Source organism: Lissotriton vulgaris, unplaced genomic scaffold (genome assembly GCF_964263255.1).
Source record: "Lissotriton vulgaris unplaced genomic scaffold, aLisVul1.2 SCAFFOLD_293, whole genome shotgun sequence".
Lineage (NCBI taxonomy): Eukaryota > Metazoa > Chordata > Amphibia > Caudata > Salamandridae > Lissotriton > Lissotriton vulgaris.
This window is the reverse complement of record NW_028254211.1, coordinates 42,307-68,678: the sequence shown is the minus strand read 5'-3', so window position 1 is coordinate 68,678 and position 26,372 is coordinate 42,307. Positions and strand designations below refer to the sequence as shown.

Genomic DNA, 26,372 nt, shown 5'->3' with positions numbered 1-26,372 from the left:
GCTGGGTCTATTCTGCTAGAGGCTGATTCCAAGCTTGATACACTAAGCCCCACTGGTAAAAAGACCTTACCACTGTTTACAGAGACCATAGTGGCTTTGAGTGATTTGTTTATTATCTCCCAATCAAGCACCAAGGTGGGTCCAAAAGGTGCTTCCATGACCAGAGGCAAGTGGTACTCCTCGAAATGCCGGGCAGCGAAGGGGGCTCTCATCTTTGCAGTAAAAAATAAAGAGCCAGACAAAATAAGAGCTGCAAGGAAGATTTATAAAAAAGTTGTGGCAGAAGCAAAAGAGGCACATGATCTAAATTTCTGGCGGGACTTAGCAGAAGCAAGCAAAAGGAAAAATGCCAAGGAGTTCTGGGATCTGTTAAGAGCCAGGGAAAAGCCTATTGATCAGCAACTAACCTGCAACATCTCCGGTGCTGTATGGTTGGAACATTTTTCTAAATTGTACTCCATTCCACTGGGGGCTTGCCACTATATCTTAGCTCCTTTACCTTGCCCTACAGCTGATCTCACAAGCAGTGATGGTCCATTTTCCAGGCAGGAGGTAGAAAATGCAATTAAGGGCATTGTTTCCAATAAGGCTGCTGGCCCTGACGGGATTCCGGGCGATTTGCTGAAAACCTATCCGGCGTGGTGGAGCAGACTGATCACTTCCCTCCTAAATGAGGCCCTGTTGAGAGGCTCCTTCCCTGATTCTTGGAGGGGTGCGGAAGTGGTTCCTATTTTTAAGAAAGGCTCCAGAGACGATCCGGCAAATTATCGCCCCATCAGCTTGCTGGATTCAACCCAAAAGGTGGCGGGCAAAGTTGTTTTGACCAGGATATTGCAGTGGGCAGAGGAAAATCAGATCCTGTCCAACCTTCAAGCAGGTTTTAGAACGGGGACTGGCACCATTGAGCAGACATTTCGCCTCCTCATGCTCTATTGGAAAGTTGTGGTGCTGGGAGGGGGCAGTTTGTACTTGGTCTTCATAGACCTACGCACAGCGTTCGACCTGGTCCCACGAGCTTTATTGTGGAATGTCCTTAATGAGTTAGGCTTACCACCCTACCTGTTAGCCTTATTCATAAAATTCCACGATAGTAATTTTGCCCAAATTAGATGGGGTTCTCAGGGCGAAAAAACACCTTGCATTCCGGTGAACAGGGGCGTCCGCCAGGGTTGTGTGCTTGCCCCCACTCTGTTTTCTCTTTATGTTAACGGAGTGGTGGAGCATCTTTTACAACATCCATCTGATGCACCGACCCTGGCGGGGAAGAAAATTCCGACGCTCCTGTTCGCGGATGACACCCTTCTAATTTCTAAGTCCCCAGTGGGCATCCAAAAATTGCTATCCAGCTTTAAGTCCTTCTGTGATGATAAAGGTCTGGCCATAAATATAGGCAAGACCAAGTTCCTTGTCCTCAACCCCCCCAAAAAAGCAGTTGTTCCCCCCGTTCTAGACTCCGTCCATCTAGAGAGAGTCAAGGAATTCGACTATTTGGGCATACGATTATCCGACTCTATGAGCTGGAGGGCACACCATCAGAAGGTGTTTCTTGCTCACAAGAGGGTAGCTGGAGCCCTGCTTAAACAACAGCGTGCCTCACCATTGAAACCCATTGGGGCTGTCCTAGATATCTATAGGGCAAGGGTTGTAAGCGCAGCACTATATGGCGCGGAACTGTGGGGTTTGCAGAAAATTGATACCTTGGCCTCTCTTGATAATAATTTTCATAAAGATCTTATGAGGCTACCCCACAGTACTCCCACAATCCCCATTTTGCTAGATGCGGGCTCCCGCCCAATATGTGACCAAGCAAAATTACGCCCTCTTTTACTATGGTCCAGAATATGGAATGTCCCTGAACTCCACAGTTACGCAGATGCACTGGAAGACCTTCTGTCCCTTCCAGGATGTTACAAGATTACCTGGCTTAGGGATGTTAAGTGCCTTCTCTACAAATTGGGGTTAGGAGAAGCTTGGGACAATAAATCAGCTCCCCCAAAACAATTACTAAAAAAGGCTTACTGGTCTTGGGTGGACAACGAAAGAATGTGCAACTCTAATCATTGTAAATCAGTCGCCCAGTTTCTGTTAATTAAAGAACTCCCTTTTAGGGAACCCTATTTGGATTCTATCCACAATTCAGGTGACAGAGCACTGTACATCAAATTCAGGTTAGGTGTACTCCCTCTTGGCCAATTTACCTCAACCTGGCAGCCGCCCTTACAAACTGTGCCATTTTGTCCTTTTTGTGATATAAGGGGTGAGTCTGTCGCACACCTGTTGTTCGAATGTAATACCTATGTAGCTCCTAGAAAGATGTGGCTGAGACCCTTATGTAGGAGTTTGGGAACAAGATCTCATCTGGAAGCCCTGCGCATATTGTGCTCTGATGCGAGACCCTTTTTTGCCTGCTGTTTGGCAAAATTCTTAGGCTGGGCCTGGCGCCTAAGAATGGCAAAAAAATTGTTGTTGATACAGTAGTATGCTTTTTTTCCCTTTTTTGCTCCCTCTTAAAAACTATTTTGACTGTTTTTATAATGTATATTGTTAATTATGTTGGTTATCTTACTGCCTGTGCCAATAATGTTTTTACTGATGTGATGTGCAGCTTTTATGATATGTTTTTATATCGAAATAAAGCTTAAACTGAAACTGAAATAATAATAACAATAACCATAACAATAATAATAAAAGAATAACAATACTAATTATTGTAATCTATGTTATTATTATTGTAATTTCATACTTATTCTTTTTCTTCTTATTATTATCAGGCTCATAATGTAACCCACACCTGCCCCTCTTCACAAGAATTGCTATTCTTTGAAAGCATGCAATATTCTTGCCAAAAGAAAATATCTTCAGAGGCTGGTTAATAAAAAGGGTAAAAGTTCCAAGTCTTGGGACACCCTGCAGGGTGGTGAATGAGGGTAAGAGAAGACATTCCCTAATTCCAATCTCATGTAGGCAGCCAAGAAGTACTTGTTGTCCATGGTAAAGAACAGATACTGAGCATCAAAACAATTAAGATACTAATAATGGCGCAATCGGTCTTCCAAAATGTAAACCAACACCAATTCCACTACTCTGAAAGCGTGACAGTCTGTCTGAAAAGGTTTAAAGAGGTTTAATTTCCATGAAATCCTGAATCAAATAGATATTGTCACCATCTAGTAATTTTTCAAGGAACAACATGTTTGCTATAGCTCCCAAATTAGAGAGTTTAGGAGGTCATGTTTTTTTTCTCCAGAAGACCATTATTGCAACCTGCTTCATCAACATTAGAACTGATCTTGAGTCAAGATATGGAACTATTTTGTCTGAAATTAAGGCTTAGTAAATGAAATAGCATGGGTTTTCCGTATGGTAGAAGAACATAACTATATTACGTATTTGAAAGATCTTTAATATTTCAAAATCCTCGAAAGATTCAAGAGCATTATTTTATAAGTTTCTTCTAAAGCTATCAAAACTGATTGTGCTTATTCAAGACGAATCAACGGCAGATCCGAAGGTCATATTTCAAATTATCAATTGATGCAAAATTATAATAAGAATCTCGTCTTTATGTTCACAAAATAAATTAAACATAGATGGGTGATTTACTTAAAGCTCTGATCTTTTACAAAGCCATACTTTTAAATAGATAACACCAGGCTTTAATGGCTGAGATACATTTACATTTTTATTAACTCTTGTACCTAAATGAAGTTGGACTGAGATGTATTTTATCTGGTACCCCATGACTTTCCATTCGAGAAGCTGTGTTGACAGTGTCCCCAAACAAGCAGTATCTGGGCATCTTGACACCAACTACTCCAGCCAGGACTGGTCCAGTGTGTATCCCAACTCTGATCTGTCAGAAGAAGAAGAAGAGCAATTTAAAAAACCCTTGTTCACTGTAATTTTATAAACATAGAAGCTAAGATTTAATGGCACTTCATCAGCCTAGTACAGTTGTGTTGTGCGGGGCTTTCGGTCAGTTGCACTCGGACAGGCATGGATGGTTCCATGGCTCTGCTAGAAGCTTGAGTAAAGAAGAGTTTACTTTTTTATCACAAGTGTATGGAGAGCTTCACTTCAATGGTGATATTTTAACATTTGTGTGGAATAGTGAGAGTAGAAAATCTAGGCCACATTGTCTTACGGTTAGGCAATACATGGCAGCTAATGTACTTGCGGCAACCTTCTCCGACAGCCAAGCCTGTAGATTTAGTCAGTTATGAATCTCACCAGAAGGCAGCTGTGTTACAAATCAAGGAGAGAGAATAAGCTGTTGCTTTAATTGTTGTCGCTGAAAAGAATCATGGTAATAGATTAATGCCAAGTGCTCCTGCGGTAATAGTACCCTAAAGAAGTTATTCTTATTTCTGTGTAATCAAAGAAATGAGTTTGGCAGCACAAGGAACGAGAAAAGAGAGATAGAAGATAGATAATTTCCAACCTTACAGAAACAAATGAGAGTCCAATATTTTGCTGTCACAGGATCTCTGCCAAGCTTTGAAGAAAGTCATCCTTTATGGAAGAGGAAACGTCATACACATAATAGTGTCATGCTTCATCATCGGCATACTCTACCCACCCTGGTAGGTCAGTGCCACCAGACCAGACTCAACCTCCTTGAAGACTTTAAGGATGAAGGGAGTTCTTAGATAAAAACTACTAGACAAGGAGGGATCTAGACTAACTAAAAATACCTCCGGTTTCCTCAGCATTTCACCTTAATTGATGAGAACCCCAGGTATACCTAAAAACAAAGACAGGCGGGAACACAGAGGACAATGACTTAGACCTGTCTCTCATCTGCCAACATGTTTCTGCCGACAAATTATAGCCTAACAAGTCTGGAGCATTCTTCAGGGCTTAAGGATCAGGTAGGATATTGGTAACCTATACATATTAACAATAATTGCCTATGTGGCAGGAGATGGAGACAGCATTGTCCTTGGCAGACCAGGCCCATTCAGGTATGAAAGAAATATCCACCCCCTACTCTGAATGCAGCCCAGGTCTATTCAGCCCAGCCCTGACTCACCCTGGAAAGGCAGGACACACCTAACCCCTCCAAGTGGCTGTCTGAACAGAATGCACATCCACAGCCCCTGTCACTCCAAAGCCAGACAGTTAATACACAACCTAGCAAAGGCGCTCTGGATGGTTAGGCAACAAAATACATACTTTCTAAAAGTGGTATTTTCATTTTTTTTTTTGTAAGTATTTTTTATTTGCATCAAAAGTACACAACAACAAAAAAAATAAATCAAAAATATACAAAAATCACATTTAGGCATTACATTAATCACAGACAAAAATTACGGACATGTGAAAAGAAGAGAAAAAAAAAAGAGAGAAAAAGAAAGAAAAGATGTCAATAGTTAAGACATAAATGTTCCCCAAATTATGTCCATTTTTTGTTTAGCCCGTAGGCCCTTTGAGTTGGCAAGAGTGGTCTCCATAGCATAAATTTCTTTAACAAAGCTCCACCATTCCATAACAGTTGGTGTATTTTTCTGAATCCAAGCTCTGGCAATAATAAGTCTAGCACACGAAATTAAAATGTTCAACAAGTCATTACCTGAGTTTTGACCCACACATGTACCAATCAATACATCAGTTGGAGAAAAAGAAATTGGTTGATTAAGTCTATCCGAGACCACTTTAAGTATACCATTCCAATAGTCTTTAAGCATAGGACAAAATAGAAACATATGAGCGATATCCGCCCCATTTAGATCACATTTAGGGCATTTCGTGCGTTCACTAAAATTATTGTTCCTTGCCCATTTAAGAATTCTCTCTGGGGTATGATATAGTTGGCATATAGTTTTAAACATTTGCAATTTAAGGCTAGAAGAGTGAACTGACATATCTAAACTCTTAAAAGATAAGTTAATTAAATTGGGTGGTACATTTGCGGTTAGCCTTGTATTCCATTCCTCGGTTAATTTTATCACATCGCTAGTATTAAATTCCGAGAATAGTTTATATCCTATACTAATCAAAGCTTGATCTGATTCACTGTAAATACAATTCCAGAAGTCCGAATCTATTACCAGATTAAGTTCTAATTTTTTTACTAAGTAATCCTTAATTTGATAGTATTTAAACCTAGCCAGTTCAGATAGATTATAGCATTGCTTTAATTTTTCAAATGTCATAAATCCTTGATGATCGTACAGATCTCCCAGTAATCTAATACCAGATTCTAAATATATCCTGCATATTGGCTCATGAAAAATTGAAGGAAATCCAGGATTACCCCAAAGAGGTGTTTTATAATGAAGATAAGAGACATTACATTTCATCATGATGGAGCGGCAGATATTAACAGTATCTCGTATAGTCTTAAATTTAACCCTTTTGAAATAATTAGGGTCATTTAATCTGTAAATAAACATTTTGACATCTTGTCCTAACAAAAATTTATGAAAGTACAAACATTTATCCAAAATTGTTAAACTACGAAAGCGGGTTAAAAAAGCCGACCAGTAATAAAGTTTGAAATCTGGAAGAGCCAAGCCTCCTTGACTAAAAGGAAATTTAAGTGAGGAGATTGCCCGTCGGGCTTTTTTATAACCCCATATAAAGCTACTAATGATCCCTTCTAATCTGACAAAATAAGAGTTATTAACACGCAAAGGAATTGCACGAAATAAATATAAATATTTAGGCAGAATTTTCATTTTAATTAGATTTATACGTCCAATGATATTAAGAGGAAGTTTGTGCCATTTCTTAAATTGCATTGCAGTGTCTTTTAATAATATTTCATAATTTAATGCCACAACAGAGTCAATATCTGAGGAGACTTTGACACCAAGATATGTTGCGACCCCACAAATACCTGAAATCGAGGCAGGAAGATAATGATTCGCAACAATTTGAGTTTTAGTGGTATTAAGTTTATAACCAGAGACTGATCCATATATACCTGCTTTGATTAAAATGCCTTTCAACGCTCGTGGTATATCCGAGGAAAACACTGCTACATCATCAGCATATACAGTGATGTCCAATTTACTTAAACCATTAAAGAATGGGCTAATTAAAGTCTGACGTTGGAGTGCAATTAAAAAAGGTTCCATACCCAAAGCAAAAAGCAGGGGTGATAAAGGACACCCCTGTCTTGTCCCCCTCTTAATTGGAAACATAGGAGAATATTTCCCCATGTAAGATATTTTACCCATTGGGTTATCATAGAGTGATTGAATCCATCTCAGAAATTGACCATTGATGCCAAATGCCTGTAAGGCTGGCCATAAGAAGCCCCACCCCACTCGGTCAAATGCTTTTTCTGCATCTAGTAAGATCATACCGAGTGGGGCGGACTGAATCCGTGCAGCATCAAAGGCAGAAATGGCCATATTAATATGCGCAGTTGTATCGCGTTTTGGAATGAATCCGTGTTGTTGGGAAGATACTAATTGAGACATAACTGGCGCAAGCCTAATGGCCAATATTTTAGCAAAGATTTTGGCATCACTGTTAATAAGTGAGATTGGTCTATATGATCCCCTCTCTTGAGGTACTTTACCCTTTTTTAGAAAAAAGATGATTTGTGTTAAATTCCAAGATTTAGGTGCTTGTTGTCCATTACCAATTGCCCAAATCACTTCCATTAATAAAGGTGTTAATTCCTCAGCGCAACATTTATATAGTTCCAGAGGAATAGAATCCTCCCCTACTGCTTTCCCTATTGCTAAGGAATTAATAGCCTCTCTAATTTCCCTGTCTGTAATGTCTTCCTCTAGATATTTTGTTTGTTCTAATTTTAAGACATTCACTGTGTTAAGTTCTATATACTTTTTAATACTATCTTCCGAAGTTACGTTTTCTGGAGTATATAAAGCTTGATAGTAAGAAGCAAATTGTAGCAATATTGATTTAGAATCGCTAACCAGTTGATCATTGTCTCCTTTGATTTCCTTAACTATATTCTGTGCCCGATCTTCAGCAACCCTATAAGCCAGAAGTTTACCAATTTTATCTGCGTTTTCGTACTGATTAAGCTGATATTTTTTAATTTGTTAATGCTTTTAGTTCTAAGAAGGTCTTTTAGTGCAACTTTGAGTTCGATTAGTTTAAGAATAAGTATATCTGAAGTCTGTACCCCATCAGACAAAGCCATTGATAACTGAAGTTCAATATCACGTATTTCACCAAGCCTTTTCTCATTCAATATTCGGTGTTCTTTATTTTGGCGCCATATATATTGCTGTGTAAAACCACGTATACTAGCTTTACAAGCATGCCATACTATCAGGGGTTGGCTCGACTGAATATTTATATCAACAAATTGTTTTAGATGTTTTTTAAGTTGACTCACAAATTGGGTGATTTCAAATGTATTATGAGTTATGATTTGGACACAACTAGGAAAAACTCCTTTCAGAGAATGCGGAAAACTAGAGCGGCAATTTTGGATCTAGCATCTAATCATTTTCTTAAAGACTCTTGGAGATGCTTAAATCATAAACTTGCAGGGTACTCATATTATTCGCCGCTCATAAATTATGCTCACGCATCGATATGATTTGGGTCTCAGATTCCATCCTCAACCTTAATAAATGCTCAATGGAAATTTATCCAAGGGTAACTTCAGATCACAATCCAATTTCTATTACTTTTGAGATTACAACCGAAGAATTTTCTCCACGCCTTTTTTCATTTCCAAGATATTTATTTACTGACAAAAGTGGTATTTTCAAACTCAGAATGTAAAAATCACCCTCACTAAAAGATGCATCTTAACATTCTGAGTTCAGGCATATCAAACTTTATTTTCCTATCTGGTTCCCAAGGGCAGTAATGTTCATAAGATGTTATGAGCAAACTCCCCATTCTATCCTATGGGGAGAGATAGCCTTACAATAGTGAAAAACAAAATTGGCAGTATTTCACTATTAGGACATGCCACACACATCAGGGCATGTCCTACCTTTCACATCCACTGCACCCTGCACTGAGGGGAACTTTGGGCCTACCTTAGGGGTGACTAACATGTAAGAAAAGTGAAAGTTAGGACCTGGCAAGTGGGTGCACTTGCCAGGTCGACATGGCAGTACTAGACTGCTCACAGGCACTGCAATGGCAGGCCTGAGACCTTGTTGCTAGGCTGCTTGTGTAGGTGGCAAAATCATTGCTGCAAGCCTACTTGCAGAATTCGATTTACAGGCCCTGGGCACACACAGTGCCCTGTACTAGGGACTGACTAGTAAATCAAATATGCCAATCATGAAATCACCAAACCATAACAACAATTTACAAAGGGAGAACTTGCACTTTTGGCACTGACCAGCAGAGGCAAATTGCCCAAAGCATCTATACTAGCAAAACGCAATCTATCACACGGTAAAAACACAGGAGGCAAATGCAAAAATACAGGAGAAACCCACGCCAATGATGCCAGGTCTGACACTCCTTAAGAAAAGGTGTTTTCCCAAGCCTCTGAATAACTGTACTGGTGAAACCTCTGTTAAAAAGGCATAAGAAAGTATCAAATATATGAACAATTTTCACCCCATTCTACAGCTCCCATATCAGGATGAAGCACTGGAGAAAGAGATCTTGCATCGGCTTCAGGATATTGCTAAAACAAATGGTCTAATAGATGGATATCACACTGGTTTTCACCAGGAACACAGCAATGAACTGGTGGTCTTATTGGCAGTCGATGATGTTTGGCAGCTCATCAATGGGGCAAAGTAGGCATACTAGCACTCTTAGATCCCTCAGCTGCTCTCAATATTATAAACCCTAAAATCTTGTTCAATACACTGGAAGAATCTGGTATCACTGGCCCTACCTGTGTGTAGATAAAGTAATTAATCTATGCGAGTCCTCAGACCTTTGCCCTACCACATAACATTTCTAAGGCAAACTCCACCAACCATGAACCATAAGGTTCCATTCTCTTCATATTATATTTCACCATGTCCATGTGGACCCCTAGCCCAATTATGTATCAGATGGGGGCCTGATTCTACATGTGCGCTGATGACATTCAGTTCACCCTCAGCCTATCAGATTCAAATGATTCACTCTTCCAATGACTGAGCTCATTAAAAGTACGCCTTAACTTTTACGGCAGTGGATGGCTAAACATTTCCTTAGACTGAACCTTACCAAGTCATAGATTTAGTGACACTGGCTTCAGATGTCATCGAATGGAATACAATCACATGGCTGTATATATTGCCACTCACACAACATCAAAGGGGTTCCTACTTATCAACATTTGTTCTTTACAAGTCCAGTTCAACTAAAGTGGCCCACACTTGCTCTACCAAACTTTTTTTCCTCAAGAAGATATTTCCCATCATTGGTTCCACTCCACATATTTCAGTTATCAAGTCCATTATCCGGTCATGTCTTGAATACACAAATTCCATCTACTTAGGATCTCCAGATAAAATCCTACATTGGTTAAGCCTTGTTCAGAACACAGCTGACTGGGTATTTACAGGAACAGCTAGAAGAGGCGGTATCTTACCAGTATTGCCAATTCTGGCTGCCCATTTGATCGTGGTAGCTCTAAGGGCTTTAACAAGAGTAAATGAGTTTAGTAAATATAGCCAAACACCTGAGATCATCCAATTTCTTGGCTAGTATTTTTCTGCCAACCACTCACTCCCTTCAATCTGCAAGTCTTCTAGTGTTTGCTTTCCTCAAGAACTAGAGCAATCATCTAAAGGAATGTGAATTTTGAATCACCGATGCCAAACTCTGGAATTCCCATCCTTTGGGCCTCCAGGCCAAAGCACACCTACTTTGTTTTAGACTTTAGGTAAAAACCTGGCTTTAACTAACAACATTTTCTCATTAGTTATCATTTTTTGTTTCTATTTTCATCATAGTAACAAGTTTGCCTTTTGCACCAAGAATCTTTGGTGTTTGCGCTCTTTCCAAATAAACAATAACATAACATAACACCAGGGTAATGTGTCCGTGTGCTTGGCTTCTCAGCCGTTGCAAATATGACAAAAGCGGCTGCAAATATGACAAAACAGAAATAGTTCTATTCTCCCCCAAATGCAACCACCAACCTATTCACGAATGGATCAGTGACCTGAATGCTTTAAATTGCTCTCTCATTATATCCAACTCCACTAAGTCCCTTGGCTTCTTCTTGGAGAACAACATGTCAGTGAAAGAGCACCTCAAAAACTCGGCCAAAGGAGCGCTTTACGCCCTAAAACATCTCAAGAAAATTAAACCATTCATCACCTCCAATGATTTCAAGATTGTGGTGCAATCTTTGGTCCTCTCCAGACTGCACTATGGAAATGCCATCGCAAAATCTAACCTCGCCCCCTTAGATCAGTTCTAAACATGGGCGCCTGGCTCATTACTGATGTAAAATGGTTTGAACACATCACTCCTGCTCTCAAGAGCCTCAACTGGCTGCCTATCGACGGAAGATGCACTTACAAGACTGCCTGTATCATCCACAAAGCCCTTCACTCACGTACACCCAACTACTTAGAAAACAAGCTTACGAAAGCAGGGATTTCTAGATCTTTGAGAAGCTCCAAAGCACTTTCGGTCCTACCTCCCAATCTAAAAAAACTCATCTGCCAAGTCTTGCTCTTTTTCTGGAAATGCATCCAGCATATGGAACTTTCTACCCAGCGATCTGCGATGCAACTTCTCCTTCCTTTGCTTCAAAAGAGACCGGAAACTCCTCCTCCTCAACAAATTCTTTTATTCTTAGACTACAGACCTTGGTTATTATCTCGTGCACAGGATTAGACTCTCTGTCAGCTGTTTGTCTGTTTGCTTATGTTGTCTATTGATCCTCTCGAATTGTTCTCTTGGTTTGGTTTTTGTTATTGTTCCTTGATGTGAACTATTATCTATTGAGTCTCGCTTCATATGTTATAGCGTTCCTGATTTAGTGGATTCGCTCACGATCATGTAAAGTGCTCGCTCACCTTCGTGTCTATCTAACACTATATAAAACTTATAAATAAATAATGAAAATAAATAAATGGTCCTAAAAGGGCCTCACTATTCATTTGTACTAAGTAATGTTGAACCACCAGTGGTGTCATTTCTTGCTAAATGCACATTGTGAAGTCAAAACAGGTTTGCAAAAAATAATCAGTAGGTGAGAGGGAGGTTAGCATCTTCCACTTATTATATGCGGCTTTAGGTATTTCATATAGTGCACACCTAACTCGATAGAATGCTTGACAGAGAACACTTTCCACAGGATTCGTCTCCAGCATGATTTGCTGTATATAGAACAGTACGCTGTGGCCAATCCAGTCGAGACAGTATTACGGAAGCAAAGATGTGATGGGTAAGCATTAAGAATTAATTATTTAGTTCGTGGGGACGACTAAAAGACCAAAATGCACTATTTTTTACATTACATGTATTTGCTATTTCAGGCATAAAAAATAGCATGATTTGTTCTGAATTACACAACTTTGGTCAAGTCCCGAAGCAGGCTTTAGTCACCAGGGTACCTATGATGATGACATTTTGCGCAGAAGGCAGATGTTTTCAACAAAATTGCTCTGCCTACTGTGCATACACACACATGGTAACTCTATGAGTTAGTGAATGACCTGCACACAGCACTGCTCGGAAATGTATGCTCTGTGGTTGCACCATTTTATTTCTCTTCAGATCAAGTACCTAAGTGGAGGATGCTGCCTCTGTGGTTGGTACTCCAATCTCCCTTTGTAGGGCCTCTCCTGTTTGCAAAATGTTTTGCCCTGTTATGATTTTATGGGGTTGAGATGCTTCTCTTGCCCTGGCTTATGTCCCCATGACACTATGTTTTTGCGCTGAGAGGACATTTCTCCAACTGCACAATCCTGCCCTGGATAGCCAGAAGAATGGACCAGTTCAATATTTTGGCAAGGTTCTTACTATATAATTACCATATGCATACATACATACATACATACATACATACAAGATCTACACTTCCCCCTGAAACCTTCCAGCTAGTGTTCACTCTCTTGAATTACCATAGCCGATAATTGATAATGTGAAAATGAAAAAAAGGAGGCTCAAACTAAACCAAATTCTCCTTATTGTATGCCCCTTACTATAAGCCCACATTGACATTGAGTGGAGAAGTGTGTCTCACTGGTTAGAGGAGGCGGACCTGGAAGCAGAGGTCAGCCGGGACCAGGGTTCAATTCCCGGTTCGGTGGGGTCTTGAGTCCTAAAATGTCCAGGGACTCGACAATTCTCGCTCCAGTGCCTACTCGATTCACAAGTTCACACTCTGCAACTCTGGGCAATAGCTTGCTTAATCTCCACAACGGCCCCTCGCGGTGGGATGCCTGGCTTTCACCTTGCGGATACCCTGCCGGGGTTATCTCACAGGGGAATACCAGGACGGGTTCCCTAAGCAAGCGCTTAGAAACTGCTCAGTGATTTGCGCTATATAAATTCCTGTACATTTACATCACAGGAAACAGATGCAGCTCACCAGCTGCCGTACATTGTATTCAAACAATAAGCATCCAAAACTAATAACACAGAGGTACTCATTAGACAATAGATAGTGACAGAACAAACACCACAATACCAGGGCATAACATAGCTGGTAAGATACCAAGGCCTACTGATATGTGGGATATGACTGGAAGGACATAACCATCAAACAGACCAGGTGATCAGTCATATCATTTGGCCGTTCATAGTTTTCTATGGACCAGATCCAGTATCGATAACTTACTGTGTGGCATTTGGTCTCGATGATCAAGGGACCTGCCAATTCACACGTTGGACGGCCAAATGATATGACTGATCACCTGGTCTGTTTGATGGTTATCCACTACGAGATGGTCTGGATCTTGTCGACCAGCTTCTGGATAGGACTCACGTTTTGTGTTCACAGTCTATTGGATATGTGTTCTCTTTCTTTTTCTTCGTAAATGGCTTAATGGTGACTGTAGCACCCACTGACGCATTGCTTCCTGTTCTTGGCAGGAGAGGAGCAGAGACTACGCGGGACCCGGCCAGCGTGAAGGTACGTTTTTTTATATTAAATTAAACCAGCTACCTCGGACCTGACCCCCCTGTGCCATTCCCCTCCCAGCGAGACCTCGCTCACCGCGCAAAGACAGCCCGCTACCCGCAAGTCATGCCAGCCGCGACTGTAAGTAAACCTTTAGAAACAGATTACGTTTATGAGCAAGTGTACTACTTTTCAGTATTCACAAACTCCGAGTATAAGTTACTACAAAAAAAAATGTGGTATGTTCAGTGCCAGACATAGCCTACCCCTGGTACTGCAGAACCATCCCATTAAACATCATTGTGGTAGGGACCATGGGAATTTGAATGTAAACTGTCTCCTTTGTGCTGATACATGTACAGGCTCGCCACTGCTATCTTTCCCAATAAAGAAAATAAAATATTGAATAAAAAAACACCCTTGAAAAATAATATTAAATTACACTGAATTATTCAAAATAGTTAAAAATGTAAATAGATATAAATTAAATTTAGAAAATATATAAAAAATTGTACATATTTATTATTTACCTAAAAATATTTTAATAACGTATTTTGAATTTAAAAAATAATGTAACAATACATGTAAATAAATGAATAATGTAACAATACATTTAATGAAACATAATTACAATAATTTGTATTCTTTCTATACATCCATCACTTTAAATAATTAATAAGGAAGATTTAAAAAAATATTTTTTCTGTATGTGGGAATTTATTTTTTAACTTAAACTTCAGAAAAATCATTTTAATTTAATGTATTTCCATTAATTAAAGTTTTAATTAAAAAATATCTTAATATTTAAGTGGTGGATGCAAAAGAGAAATCATTTCATGGCAACTGATGTTGCAGGAATACATAATTTAGCAGATTCTAGATAAGCCCTCACAAATTTTTATGGTAAGCATGTGGAACAGGAGTTGTGTAGAAAATATGTAAGGCACATTAATCCTGGCTGATATTAGTCCACATGTGTAAATTGCTGATTATTTACATACAATAGGATGCAGAAAACTCATTTTTCATTTTAAAAACAGAGAGATTACAGGGCAAAAATGTGCTGTCCATGTTGGTTTGGAAGGTTAAAGTAAACTTCACAAAGAGCCTTATAACGAGTACAGTGGTCATGGGACCGCCATACTCACGGTAGTGGTCCCACTACTGTCACCCCCAGCGCTTCGTTCATCCTCTCCTTGTATTTGCTTTGCTCGCCCTAAGTTGGCAGGGTATGCCTAGACGTGGGTCCGTTGCTCACTTTGCCACTAGATTCCAGCTAGTCTGGCTGATGAGGGGTGTTACCTTGAAACCGGTCACAGCATGCTTGTTTCTGGGGCAGGGAAGACATGGCTTGGTAGTTCGGGCTGGACTGTTCCCATGAGGCACTGGGTCAAGACTGATTGGCATATGGCTGTGTTTGAACTAGGGTGGCGAAGTGAGCTAAAGAACGATGATGAAGTCAACCCAGATCTGTGAATGGGGATGAGTGTCTGAAAAGTTACAGCGCTCCGTCCATCACCTCTTTGTGTTTGCTTTGTTCGCCCTAAGTTGGCAGGGTATTAGGGGTGGATGAAATTTGTGTAGTCATGCTACGCAAAGCTCTGCAAAATGGTAAAAAAATCTCAGCGAACAAGCAGAGTTCCATGAACACAAGGAATTGCTTCTTCTGCCCATTCGTGATGCTTTTTTCCTGTTCGCGAACGCTGTTTGAGTGCTCTGGGGGAAATATCTCGCAAACACGCATTTTGAAAGTGCGAACAAGCAAAAAATACAGCAAAGCAGCGGATCGCTGAATTTATGGGCAATTCCGTGTTCTCCTGGGAACGCAAAATTACCCAAATTCCGTGAGCGGAATGGAGTTTACTACCCAGGTCTATAGGATATGCCCAGACGTGGGTCCCTTGCTCACTTTGCCACTGGATTCAAGCTAGCCTGGCTAATGAGGGGTGTTACCCCGAAACTGGTCCCAGGATGCTTGTTTCCGGCCCAGGGAAGACATGGCTTGGCAGTTCGGGTGGGGCTGTTCCCATGAGGCACAGGGTCAAGACTGATTTGCATATGTCTGTGTTTGAACTGGGGTGGTGAAGTGAGCTAAAGAACGATGATGGATTCAACCCAGATCTGTGACTGGGGGTGAGTGTCTGAAAAGTTCAGCGCTCCTTCCATCATCATCTCCTTGTGTTTGCTTTGTTCGCCCTAAGTTGGCAGGGTGTGCCCAGAGGTGGATCCCTTGCTCACTTTGCCACTGGATTTAAGCTAGCCTGGCCGATGAGGGGTGTTACCCCGAAACCGGTCCCAGGATGCTTGTTTCCGGTCCAGGGAAGATATGGCTTGGCAGTTCAGGCTGGACGGTTCCCAAGAGCCACAGGGTCAAGACTGATTTGCATATGGCTGTGTTTGAACTAGGGTGGTGAAGTGAGCTAAAGAATGATGATGGTTTCAACCCAGATCTGTGACTGGTGGTGAGTGTCTGAAACATTTCACCGATCCGTCCATCATTTCCTTGTGTTTGCTTTGTTCACCCTAAGTTGGCCGGGTATGCCAAGACATAGGTCCCTTGCTCACTTTGCCACTGGATTCAAGCTAGCCTGGCTGATGAGGGGTGTTGCCCCGAAACTGGTCCCAGGATGCTTGTTTCCGGTCCAGGGAAGACATGTATTGGCAGTTCGGGCTGGACTGTTCACATAAGGCACAGGGTCAATACTGATTTGCATATGGCTGTGTTTGAACTGGGGTGGCAAAGTGAGCTAAAATACGATGGTGGATTCAACCCAGATCGGTGCTTGGGGGTGAGTGTCTGAAACGTTTTAGAGATCTTTCCATCATCTCCTTGTGTATGCTTTGTTCACCCCTCTGGGACTGCCCACTCTATGATTAGTGTGGTGGTCGGACTGCCACAGGACCGCTGCCACCGCCAGGATCCAGGATCCTGTGGCGGTGTGGATTGGGAGACGTATTTGCGGCGGTGACAATATCTGCACCACTGAGTGAATTGCCACCTGCCTTTCCACCAAGCATTTCATGGTGGTAATCGCACCATGAAATGCTTGGTTGAAAGGTAGGGAAAGCGGCCCCCAATAGGGTCACCTGGCAAATCATGGGGGTGGGAGCAAGGGGAGCAAGATGTGTCCCCGACAAATCTCTGCTCCTGTGTGCACTGTGTGGCTTGCGCAACATGATGCATGCCACACAGTGCACACAACGTGGCAGTGGTCCGACAGTGGGGCCATGGCTTCTGGCTATAATCCTCAGCCAAAGCATACCGCCCCCATTGGGAAGGCTGCCACACTGCCCATCGCCCTGGATTCTACTCGGAATCAGGTGGGCGGGTGCTCCATGAGCTTGGTGGTCCTTCTGTGAGCGCAGCAGTCATGGTCCGACAGGAGGACCGCCATACTCGTAATATGCCCTCTAGTGTTAAACTCAGACAGTGAGGGATCAGCATTGGTGATCGATGAGGTAAAACTGTCAGTTGAGTGAATGTTAAAGAAATTCCTAAAAGCTTTTAGCAGGGAAATTGGGCAACACATGATGCATGCATAGAATAAGGGTCAAAGGGGATGCCATAGCTAGGGTACACAATATGAGACATATTTTAACCCTGAAGGATAAAGTTGTAGCAGAATCAGAAAAAACTGAAGTTAGGAGGTATTATTGAACCCATAGATTCATCTTGCCCAAATGAATAGTGAAAAGGGTAGGAGGTGAACACCTGAGATTTTTTAATGAAAATGGAAAACCTAGTAATAAGGAGGTTTGCATTTTGTAAAGTAGGAGAAATTCTTGAGCTTGTTAAAGGTGCAAACTGGCTTTCAACCTTTGATTTATCAGCCGCCTATCATAAAGTATCACTACATACTGCTCGCAGGCAAAAAATGTCAGCTGTTACTCCATATACAGGTACATCGGGAGTCGTAAAATCAGAGTTAGTACATCACTGTCTTTTACATCTTGACTCTGCAGGTAAGATGATAACTTTATTTTTTAACACATGCATATAAATAAATCTATATATATATATATATATATATATAGATTTATTTATCTATCCTTATTATTTTTTTCATATAACTTAATTTATTTAGATATAAAGACGTTCAATTTATAATTCTATTTATTTGTAATAATTAAACTAATTTTAAATTTAATTTACAAGTAAATAAATATTTAACAAAAATATCAGTAAACACTTATATTGCTATTACTTTAAATTCAATTGTATTAAATGTTATTACATTTACTTAAATCAACATTATTTTAAACTATACAAACTGATCCCTAGGAAGCATTTACTACCCCTATGGACTATCCAAACTTTAATCCAGGAAACTCCTTATTACCCATAGACGATATCTGTCACTGAACTCTAAAAAACCCTTCCTACCCCTATACACTACCCATATCCAAACCCTAAAAACCCTTACTGCTCTATACACTATCATCTCTGAACCCTAATAAACTCCTTAACACCTTACTCTGTACCCATCCTTGAACCATAAAACTCCTTACTACCTCTGTACACTACCTATCCCTAAACACTAAAATCTCCTCGCTACATCTATACACACCCATCCCTGAATCTTAAACCTCCTTACTATTTTATACACTATCCATCTCTGAGCTCTAAAAACTTCTTACTACAGCTGTACAGTCCCCATCTCAGATCTACAAAAAACCTTGCTGCCTCTCTCTGAACCCTAAAAGGTCCTTACAACCGTTCCAAAGCACATAAAACGTAAAATTAATTAAAACCATATAATAGATTATTCTTTTAAAATATGTTAATAAAAAAATGTAAACACATTAAATAATTCTATTTTATTAATTATATTTACTAATTTAATATGTAATATTTTTAATTAAAATTAAAATAATCTATTTTTGCTTTTATTGTTTACGGTAACAATACATATTTATGTATATGAACCTGCATATAATCATATAGATGGATAGCCATATTTACACATATGTTGTTACAATAATAAGCAACTTACCTGCAAAGTAAAAGACTGAAAACTTACCAGCAAAGTAAAGACTCTCAAAGTACTGACCGTGATGTAATGACACCCTATGTAACACCTGTGAATTAATGGTAACATACCCTAGGAACTCACCGCAATCATAACAATAGTAGGTTGTATTCAATTGCGATAGATGCCCTTTGGATTGGTATCTGCCACTGCAGTCTTCCAAAGACCAATGCATGAACTGTTAAAGGACTTCAGTGGAATATTGTAGTATGAGATTGGCACTTTCATTATGCCTCAGGTGTTCACATACTAGCCTTTCCATTGTCCCGCTGTGCAACCAAAAAGAAACAGCCACCCATGAAGATACATTTAAGGGTTCAATAATGCCTGCTCCTTTAGTTTTTCTAATTCTGCCCCAACTTCATCCTTCAGGGTTAAGATATTTCCCATATTGTGTACTCTAGATATGGCATCCTCTTTGACACTTATTCTATTCATGGCTCCTTTGTTGCCGAATTTTCCTGCTGCTAACCTTCAGGAATTACTCTAATATATGTCCACTTGCCAGTGTTACCACATCGATCACTAATACTACTAGTCCCTCACTGTCTGAGTTTTACACTATGTGAAGGTTATTCCGATCCTTCCAAACTAATAAAGGAACATGATGAGAGGCTAGAAATATTATTGAGAGGTAGAAAAAAGGCCCTTTTAAAATCAAGATGAAAATATATGTAATAGTGGTTGTAATGAGAAGGGGAAAAAATATTCCACTCCTAAAATACCAATCTAAGATCATGAAAACAAATGTGCCTTACAGATTAAGGCCATATTGGGTTAGTGCGCCCAAAACAATGGCCAGAGACACATACTAATAGCCAGGTACAAACCAGGAAATTAAGAAAGTGGTTAGGAAATGTGCAAACTAAGGGGCTCATTATAATTGCGGTTAATCTGCATCCTCCGGGCCGGCGGAAGCCAGCGCCGGCCCGGAGGATGCGGATTAACCGCTGCGGACAGAAAAAAGACCCCCTGCCAGATTAGGATGGCTGGGGGATCTTTTTTCCTTCTGCCGCTTTTCCGCTGCTGTCGCCTTCCGACCGCGGCAGAAAAGCTCTAACATGGCTGGCGGTGTCTATCACACACCGCCAGCCATATTAGGATGGCGGCGGTCCTATGCCTTTCCACAGCGGCATTTCCGCCGTGGAAAGGCATACGGACTTTTCTTTGGGGGCCCGTTGTAGGCCCCCAGGGGTGAAGGGGGGGTGGGGGGTGCACATGGGGGGTACCTATGGTACCCCCCTGCCTTTGCGTGCACGAAGCGGCAGGCACCACGCGGTGCCTGCAGCTTCGTGCACGCAAAGGAAAAAATGGTTTTTTAACATTGCGGCGTGTGCTGCTTTAAGCAGCACCCGCCGCAATGTTAAATATACAGGATGTGACCGCCAGGGTGGCGGTCACATCCTAATCTGCATGGAGGGACCGCCGCTGCCCCTGCTGACCATCCCTCTTACTCTGGGGTGGCGGACGGACGCAGGTCCGTCCGCCATCCTAATAGGCCCGATAGTGTGAATATGTGGACAAACTACACTAAACATTATGCACAACTTGGTGCCCTTTTTCATATTTTAAGATGCCTTGTGAAAATATAGCTGTCGAAATAGAAAAAAATATTCAGTCAGAGGAAGGTAACAACAAGGCTGTTGAAATAGCAGACCCTGAAACGGGTTTGAGTTTCATTGAAAGGGCTTTCTTGAGTGAAATCAAAATGAAGGAATATTCGAAAAAGTTAGAAATTGAACATCAGTTGACATCACCATATCATCCAGGTAGAAATGGACTTGTCTAATCAAGTAACCAAAATAATTGTACATCTACCAATGAAAAGCATACTGTGTGGCAACTAGTGAGATGCCGAAGGCCCTGATGTACAGTTTTGTGGATAGGGTTCTCTTTTGCAATAGCGACGGAGTAACCTCTTCGCCCAAATGAAGCTCTGCTCGCCTCATTAAGAGTTGGGCGGAACGTCAGCATGTCAGTAAAGGCAACTACTCTGACTCCACCACTGACATACACCTACGAAGGTCCGACGGAGTACGGGCTGCTGAAGGTTTGGCTATTTGACCACACCCCTGATTTAGTATGGCTGTTCAAATTGACAGTTTTCACTGTCCATCCCCGCCAGCTAATGCCTGGTGGCAAGAGGCAGTTAAAACTGCAAAACGACCCCCTCTCCATAGGAGACAACTCTCGGAGTGTGGGTAGACGGACATTTGTTTTCTTATTTTCAAAAACAAAATCCTGGTTTGGGATATTGTTTTTGAAAATAAAAAAAATTGACTAATGGTATCATGATCTTGACAGAGCAGTCCGTCAAACCTGTAGCACATAGACAGTGACATGACGGCAGTTTCTACCAATGTAAGAGACCAGCAGACACCTTTAGATTTAGAGGACAGGTACTCCATCAGGGGATGGAGTATTTTCACCTAACAGAGTAAAGCCCATCCTGCATTGTCTAAATCACACACACCCTTAGTTATTATTCATTTGGGATCATGATAGGAAGGTTAAAAGTATCAAAGGTGGCATCTTTGATGCCTGGCTAAGGAGTCATTTCTCTTTTTTTATGAAAACCGATGACCGGTGACCTTACGAAATAGGACCTTATGAAATACCACCAAAATGTCACTATGTATATGAGTCAGGCAGGGGTTGTAAATTGGTCTTTTGTGGAGATGAGAGGAAAAAATTAAAAAAAGCATAGCAGATGTAAAAGTTGCTGTATGGACAGAGGACAGTGGCAAAACATGTGCAGGTGTGAGTAAGGATAAGGGCAAAGACGGCTGTTATTTGATGTGTGGATATTTGCGAGAAGCTGATATTCTGGTACCCTGGAATCCCACATCCAATAAGGGGCTACTGGCAAGTGGTGGACAATATAAATATGTGTGTATGGCTCTGCATTTAATGATTATGAATCTGTATGTAACTGTTTTCCTTATTTTCTCATATTTTTTATATTTGTGATCGAAGGGAAGGGGCTGTGCAGAATGTTCACATATAAATAGTGGAATCAGTTGTGGAATCTGATATCTCAATGTCTACTGTATTGTGCTGATCAGGCACAGACTGTACTATCTCTGAAATTGGAGGCCAAAGAGCAGGTGTTACAGTTTGCAGGGCAGGAACAATGATTGTGTCAGGTGAGGTAGAAGCTGCTGGGAAGCTAGAGAGAACAAGCATTTACAATGCAACGGTCTCGCCTTCGCAAAAGTTAGAGCTATTGGCATTGTAAATTACAAACTTTTTATTTATGTGTTGGTTTGGAAAACATATAAATAAATGGCATTGTCATTTACAATGCCAATAGCTTAATCTCTCGCAAATGCGAGACCTATTGCATTTGCAATGCAATAGGTCTCGTATTTACGCGAGTTTGAGCTATTGACATTGCAAATATCAATGCGTTTTATTTATGTTTCAAAAACCAAAACATAAATAAAAGGTCTCTCACACTGCTGTCTCTCTCACACACCATGCTCTCCCTAGAACACACACACTGCTGTCTCTCTCACACACACTGCTGTGTGTATATATATTATATATATAGGTGATCACGGAGGCGATCGAAAAGCGTCTGAGGCGGACACTTGTCTGTTCAATTTGGGTGATGAATAAACTGCACGATTGAACTTTAAAACCAGCTTGCGTAGCTTTTTGAAGAGAATTCTGTTGTGGGCTGTGCCTGTGAGTAATCCCTTCTCGGATTTGGAGGGTCAGGACTTTTCACACACACACACACACACACACACACACACACACACACACACACACACACACACACACACACACACACACACACACACACACACACACACACACAACTCCACTGAAATTATGCAGTCCTCACCACCAGTACACACACTCACCACCACACACTCACCACCACACACAACTCCACTGAAATTATGCAGTCCTCACCACCAGTACACACACTCACCACCACACACTCACCACCACACACAACCACACATGCAAGCACACACACACACACAACCACACCGTCAGTGCAAACTTTCACCAGACACAGACACCATAAGTCGTCTGTGCAGGCTTCCACCAGGCACACACCACCAGACGTCAATGCACGCTTTCACCAGGCACACACACACCACCAGCCGTCAGTGCATGCTTTCACCAGGCACACACACCACCAGCCATCAGTGCACGCTTTTACAGGGTACACACACCACCAGCCGTCAGTGCACGCTTCCACCAGGCACACACACCTCCAGCCGGCAGTGCACGCTTCCACCAGGCACACACACCACCAGCGATCAGTGCACACATCAATTGTGAACGCATCCACAATTAACTATTGTAGCAATCGCAGTATGGTGCACTTTACTTTTAAACATATTCATCTAAAGCGCAGCATGCCACTATTGCTACAATTCCAATCCAACCCACATAATTCCACTACGCACCACATGCATACACTCCATACCACATGGCTAAAAGACATTGCCATTTACAATGCCATTAGCTCAAACTCAAATAAATCCGAGACCTATTGCATTTCCAATGCTTGTTTTCTAATGCTTCAAATCAATGGATAATATTACCACGACATGACTTAAACCACGCCCTCTGCTTCTGGTGGCCCCATCACTCCAGGGAAACATGTGTAGAATCACCACAGCACACACCAGGCTTTACCAAACATATTTCAAGACGACGTTTGCATTTTACTGACCTCCCCTCCTGTTCCCACACTTCCTCGTTTTTGGCACAATGATTTGTTGTTTGTAAAGCCAACGAGAAACAAATATCGGCATTTACATTACAGAAAAAGAACGTACTACATTTATAAGATGAGTTCCTATTGAAAAACAAACAAACCAAACCTTTCGATGCAGTAGCACACAGCACCACCGAGCACACAAGTCCTCTGTGAGCACAAGCATGTCAGCAGCGCCTAGTGACGGACACACAGTGCTGCGAGGCGCCAGCCATACTTACAGCCTCCCATCGGCCCGCTCTGCTCTCACACGCCCAGGCACCCGGGGTGAAGTCGGCCGTGGCCTTCGGAGCAGTCCGCACCCGCCAAGGTCACCCCCTCAGCCCGCCGAGGTCAACCTCTCAGCCCGCGGCCGCTGCCTCCATCCCACGCCGACACACGTCTAAAGTCTCGTAAGATCTGAGGCGCCCGGAGACGAAGGCTTCTAAAATGGGAAATAGTGCTGGAGCGGGCCCGCTGCAGGGCACACCGCAGGGGTTGGGCAAGCCAGAGGTTTCAACACGCAGTGTGGCATGGCCGGGGTTCACGGCTTCTGGAAGCAAGGGCCGCCTTCGGCTGCAGGGGTTTAAATCCCGCCCGCGGACTCTCTGCGCCCTCCGAGAGTTAGGCTTTAAACAAGAAGCGAGCGCGCTCATTAATTCTCAGATGAATCTCTTGCTCCAAGAGTTTGCAGATTCCGTTAGATAAATCTTGCCCTGTGTAAACTGCAGGCCCTGACTTGTCCCCTGCCCATGGCACGTGCAGAAAGAGCCCGCCTACCACGCACGCACTTCCGAGGGGAGCGCGCCTATTAATTATCAGATGGTACCTGTCGGAGCACAAGTAGCAGTGGCTGAAACACGGAAATAAAAGCCAATCAAACACGCTCCCGAACTTCCGGTTTCGGGATGTGCACGCTCACGGCTGTCGTGGGGCGGGACTTCCGTCTTTGCGAGAAGCCCGCGCCCACGGAGTGGATGGCCCAGAGGCGCGGTGGCAGCAGAAGTCAGGAGTGGCGGCTGATGCGGTAAGTGGGGCTTGGGGGGTTTGGCACATGTGTGTGTGTGTGTCTGCGCGTGTGTGTCTGTGCGTGTGTGTGTATGTCTGTGCGTGTGTGAGTGTGTGTGTCTGCGTGTGTTTGTGTGTCTGCGCCTGTGTGTGTGCGTGCCTGTGTGTGTGCGTGCGCGTCCACAGACCCTGGTCGGCTTGTGCACCGCTCTATCTCCCTTGAGGAGCAACTCGGCGACAATAGGTCTCGATGCCGAGACCTAAAAAAGGACATGTTAGATGTAGAGAGCAAAGAATGATGGTCATGCGCAACAATGAAGAAACTGCAGATGTTCTCTCAACCTCAATTGCACAGGAGTCAGAATCATCTGATCTCAAATGACCTTGTCACTGCCATGATTTGACATCCACAGAGGCCAAGGTTGAAGAGTGAATCTGATATCAGGGCTGGTCCTTTTTCTCATTTCCCATTTCTACTGCACTAAATGGGATATATAATTCCAGCCACTAATATAATTTCACTGATATATGAATATCCGCTCAGGTTATGGATTTTAAACACTTGAATATCCTTAGGATATGACCCCTAATTCATACGCCCCCACCTCCCCTTTGCATTTGTTAAAATTCAGAGCTTATTTTCTATGCATAAATGCACCTTTTAGTGATATTTTAGTGGTACATGTCCAAGCTTGACTTGCTGACCTGGATTGGTTCCCCAGTTACTGGGTTCGTCACCTCCCTTGCAGCAATCCTCATTCCCAAGGCAAAGTTGGCTACTCGCTCAGCATGGCTTGCAACGGGAATTGGCACACCTCCTACCACCATGTACGCATCACCGATCGTCTCCACCTGCCAGGGTGGGAGAGGACAGTTGAGTTTAGACTCCTTTCTCGCATGTTCACAACAAACATAACTGTTACAAAGTTTACAAAGACCAACTAAATCTTACTTTAAATTCTAAAAACAAGAGACTTTATCACAGATATTTTGCACTGGTACAAACAATCATGGGAAATCCAAAGTCACTCTTTTTTCTGCTTGTGATATTCAAAATGAAGTGGATGGTATTCGCTCCAAACTGAACTTTTTGTAGGCAAGATATTATAGAAACTCCACTCGTTCGAAACAATGAGGCAAACAAGTGAGTGTGCTTTTTTGCTGCTTTTGGAATATAGAATGCGAGCCGATTTGGTTGAGTCGATACCACAGAGAGCTTTATGCACTTGAGCAAGCACGTAATTGCTCTTTCCCCCTCAAGAAACAACGATGTGAAAAGAAAGCCTAGACTGCACATTCACTTCTCCAGCAAAATTAAACCTTGTCAGTGACAAGACGCTGCCACCCAGATTTAGATTAAGGTAAGCATACATTTAAACATTTATGTTATCCTGTTTTTTCACATAGAAAACATTACTCATATGAGGGAAACATTTTCCCTTAAGACTTGAAATATGGGGGAGTTTGGAACGCTTGTCTGGAACTATTGTGCAAACTGCATTGCAAGCATTTCTGAATATCCACATAGTTAAGTGTTCATCAAGTTAGCCATACCAACTCCCTAACACTCTCAAGGGAACATCATTTTCCCCACCCAATTGCTTCTTTGTGGAATCCACATATGTGGTGG

At 41.9% G+C, this 26,372-nt stretch overlaps 1 protein-coding gene across 1 annotated transcript in view; it reads right to left on the bottom strand.

The window, feature by feature from the left end:
• LOC147659637 (guanylate cyclase soluble subunit beta-2-like) overlaps nucleotides 1-26,372 on the bottom strand; it is a gene marked incomplete at its 5' end in the record, with an annotated part of 94,711 nt that overhangs the window by 38,050 nt on the left and 30,289 nt on the right. The window contains 2 exons of the mRNA XM_086951583.1: nucleotides 3,699-3,853; nucleotides 25,448-25,594. Of these exons, the coding sequence (XP_086807709.1) occupies nucleotides 3,699-3,853; nucleotides 25,448-25,594 (302 nt within the window). The remainder of the gene's footprint in view (nucleotides 1-3,698; nucleotides 3,854-25,447; nucleotides 25,595-26,372) is intronic.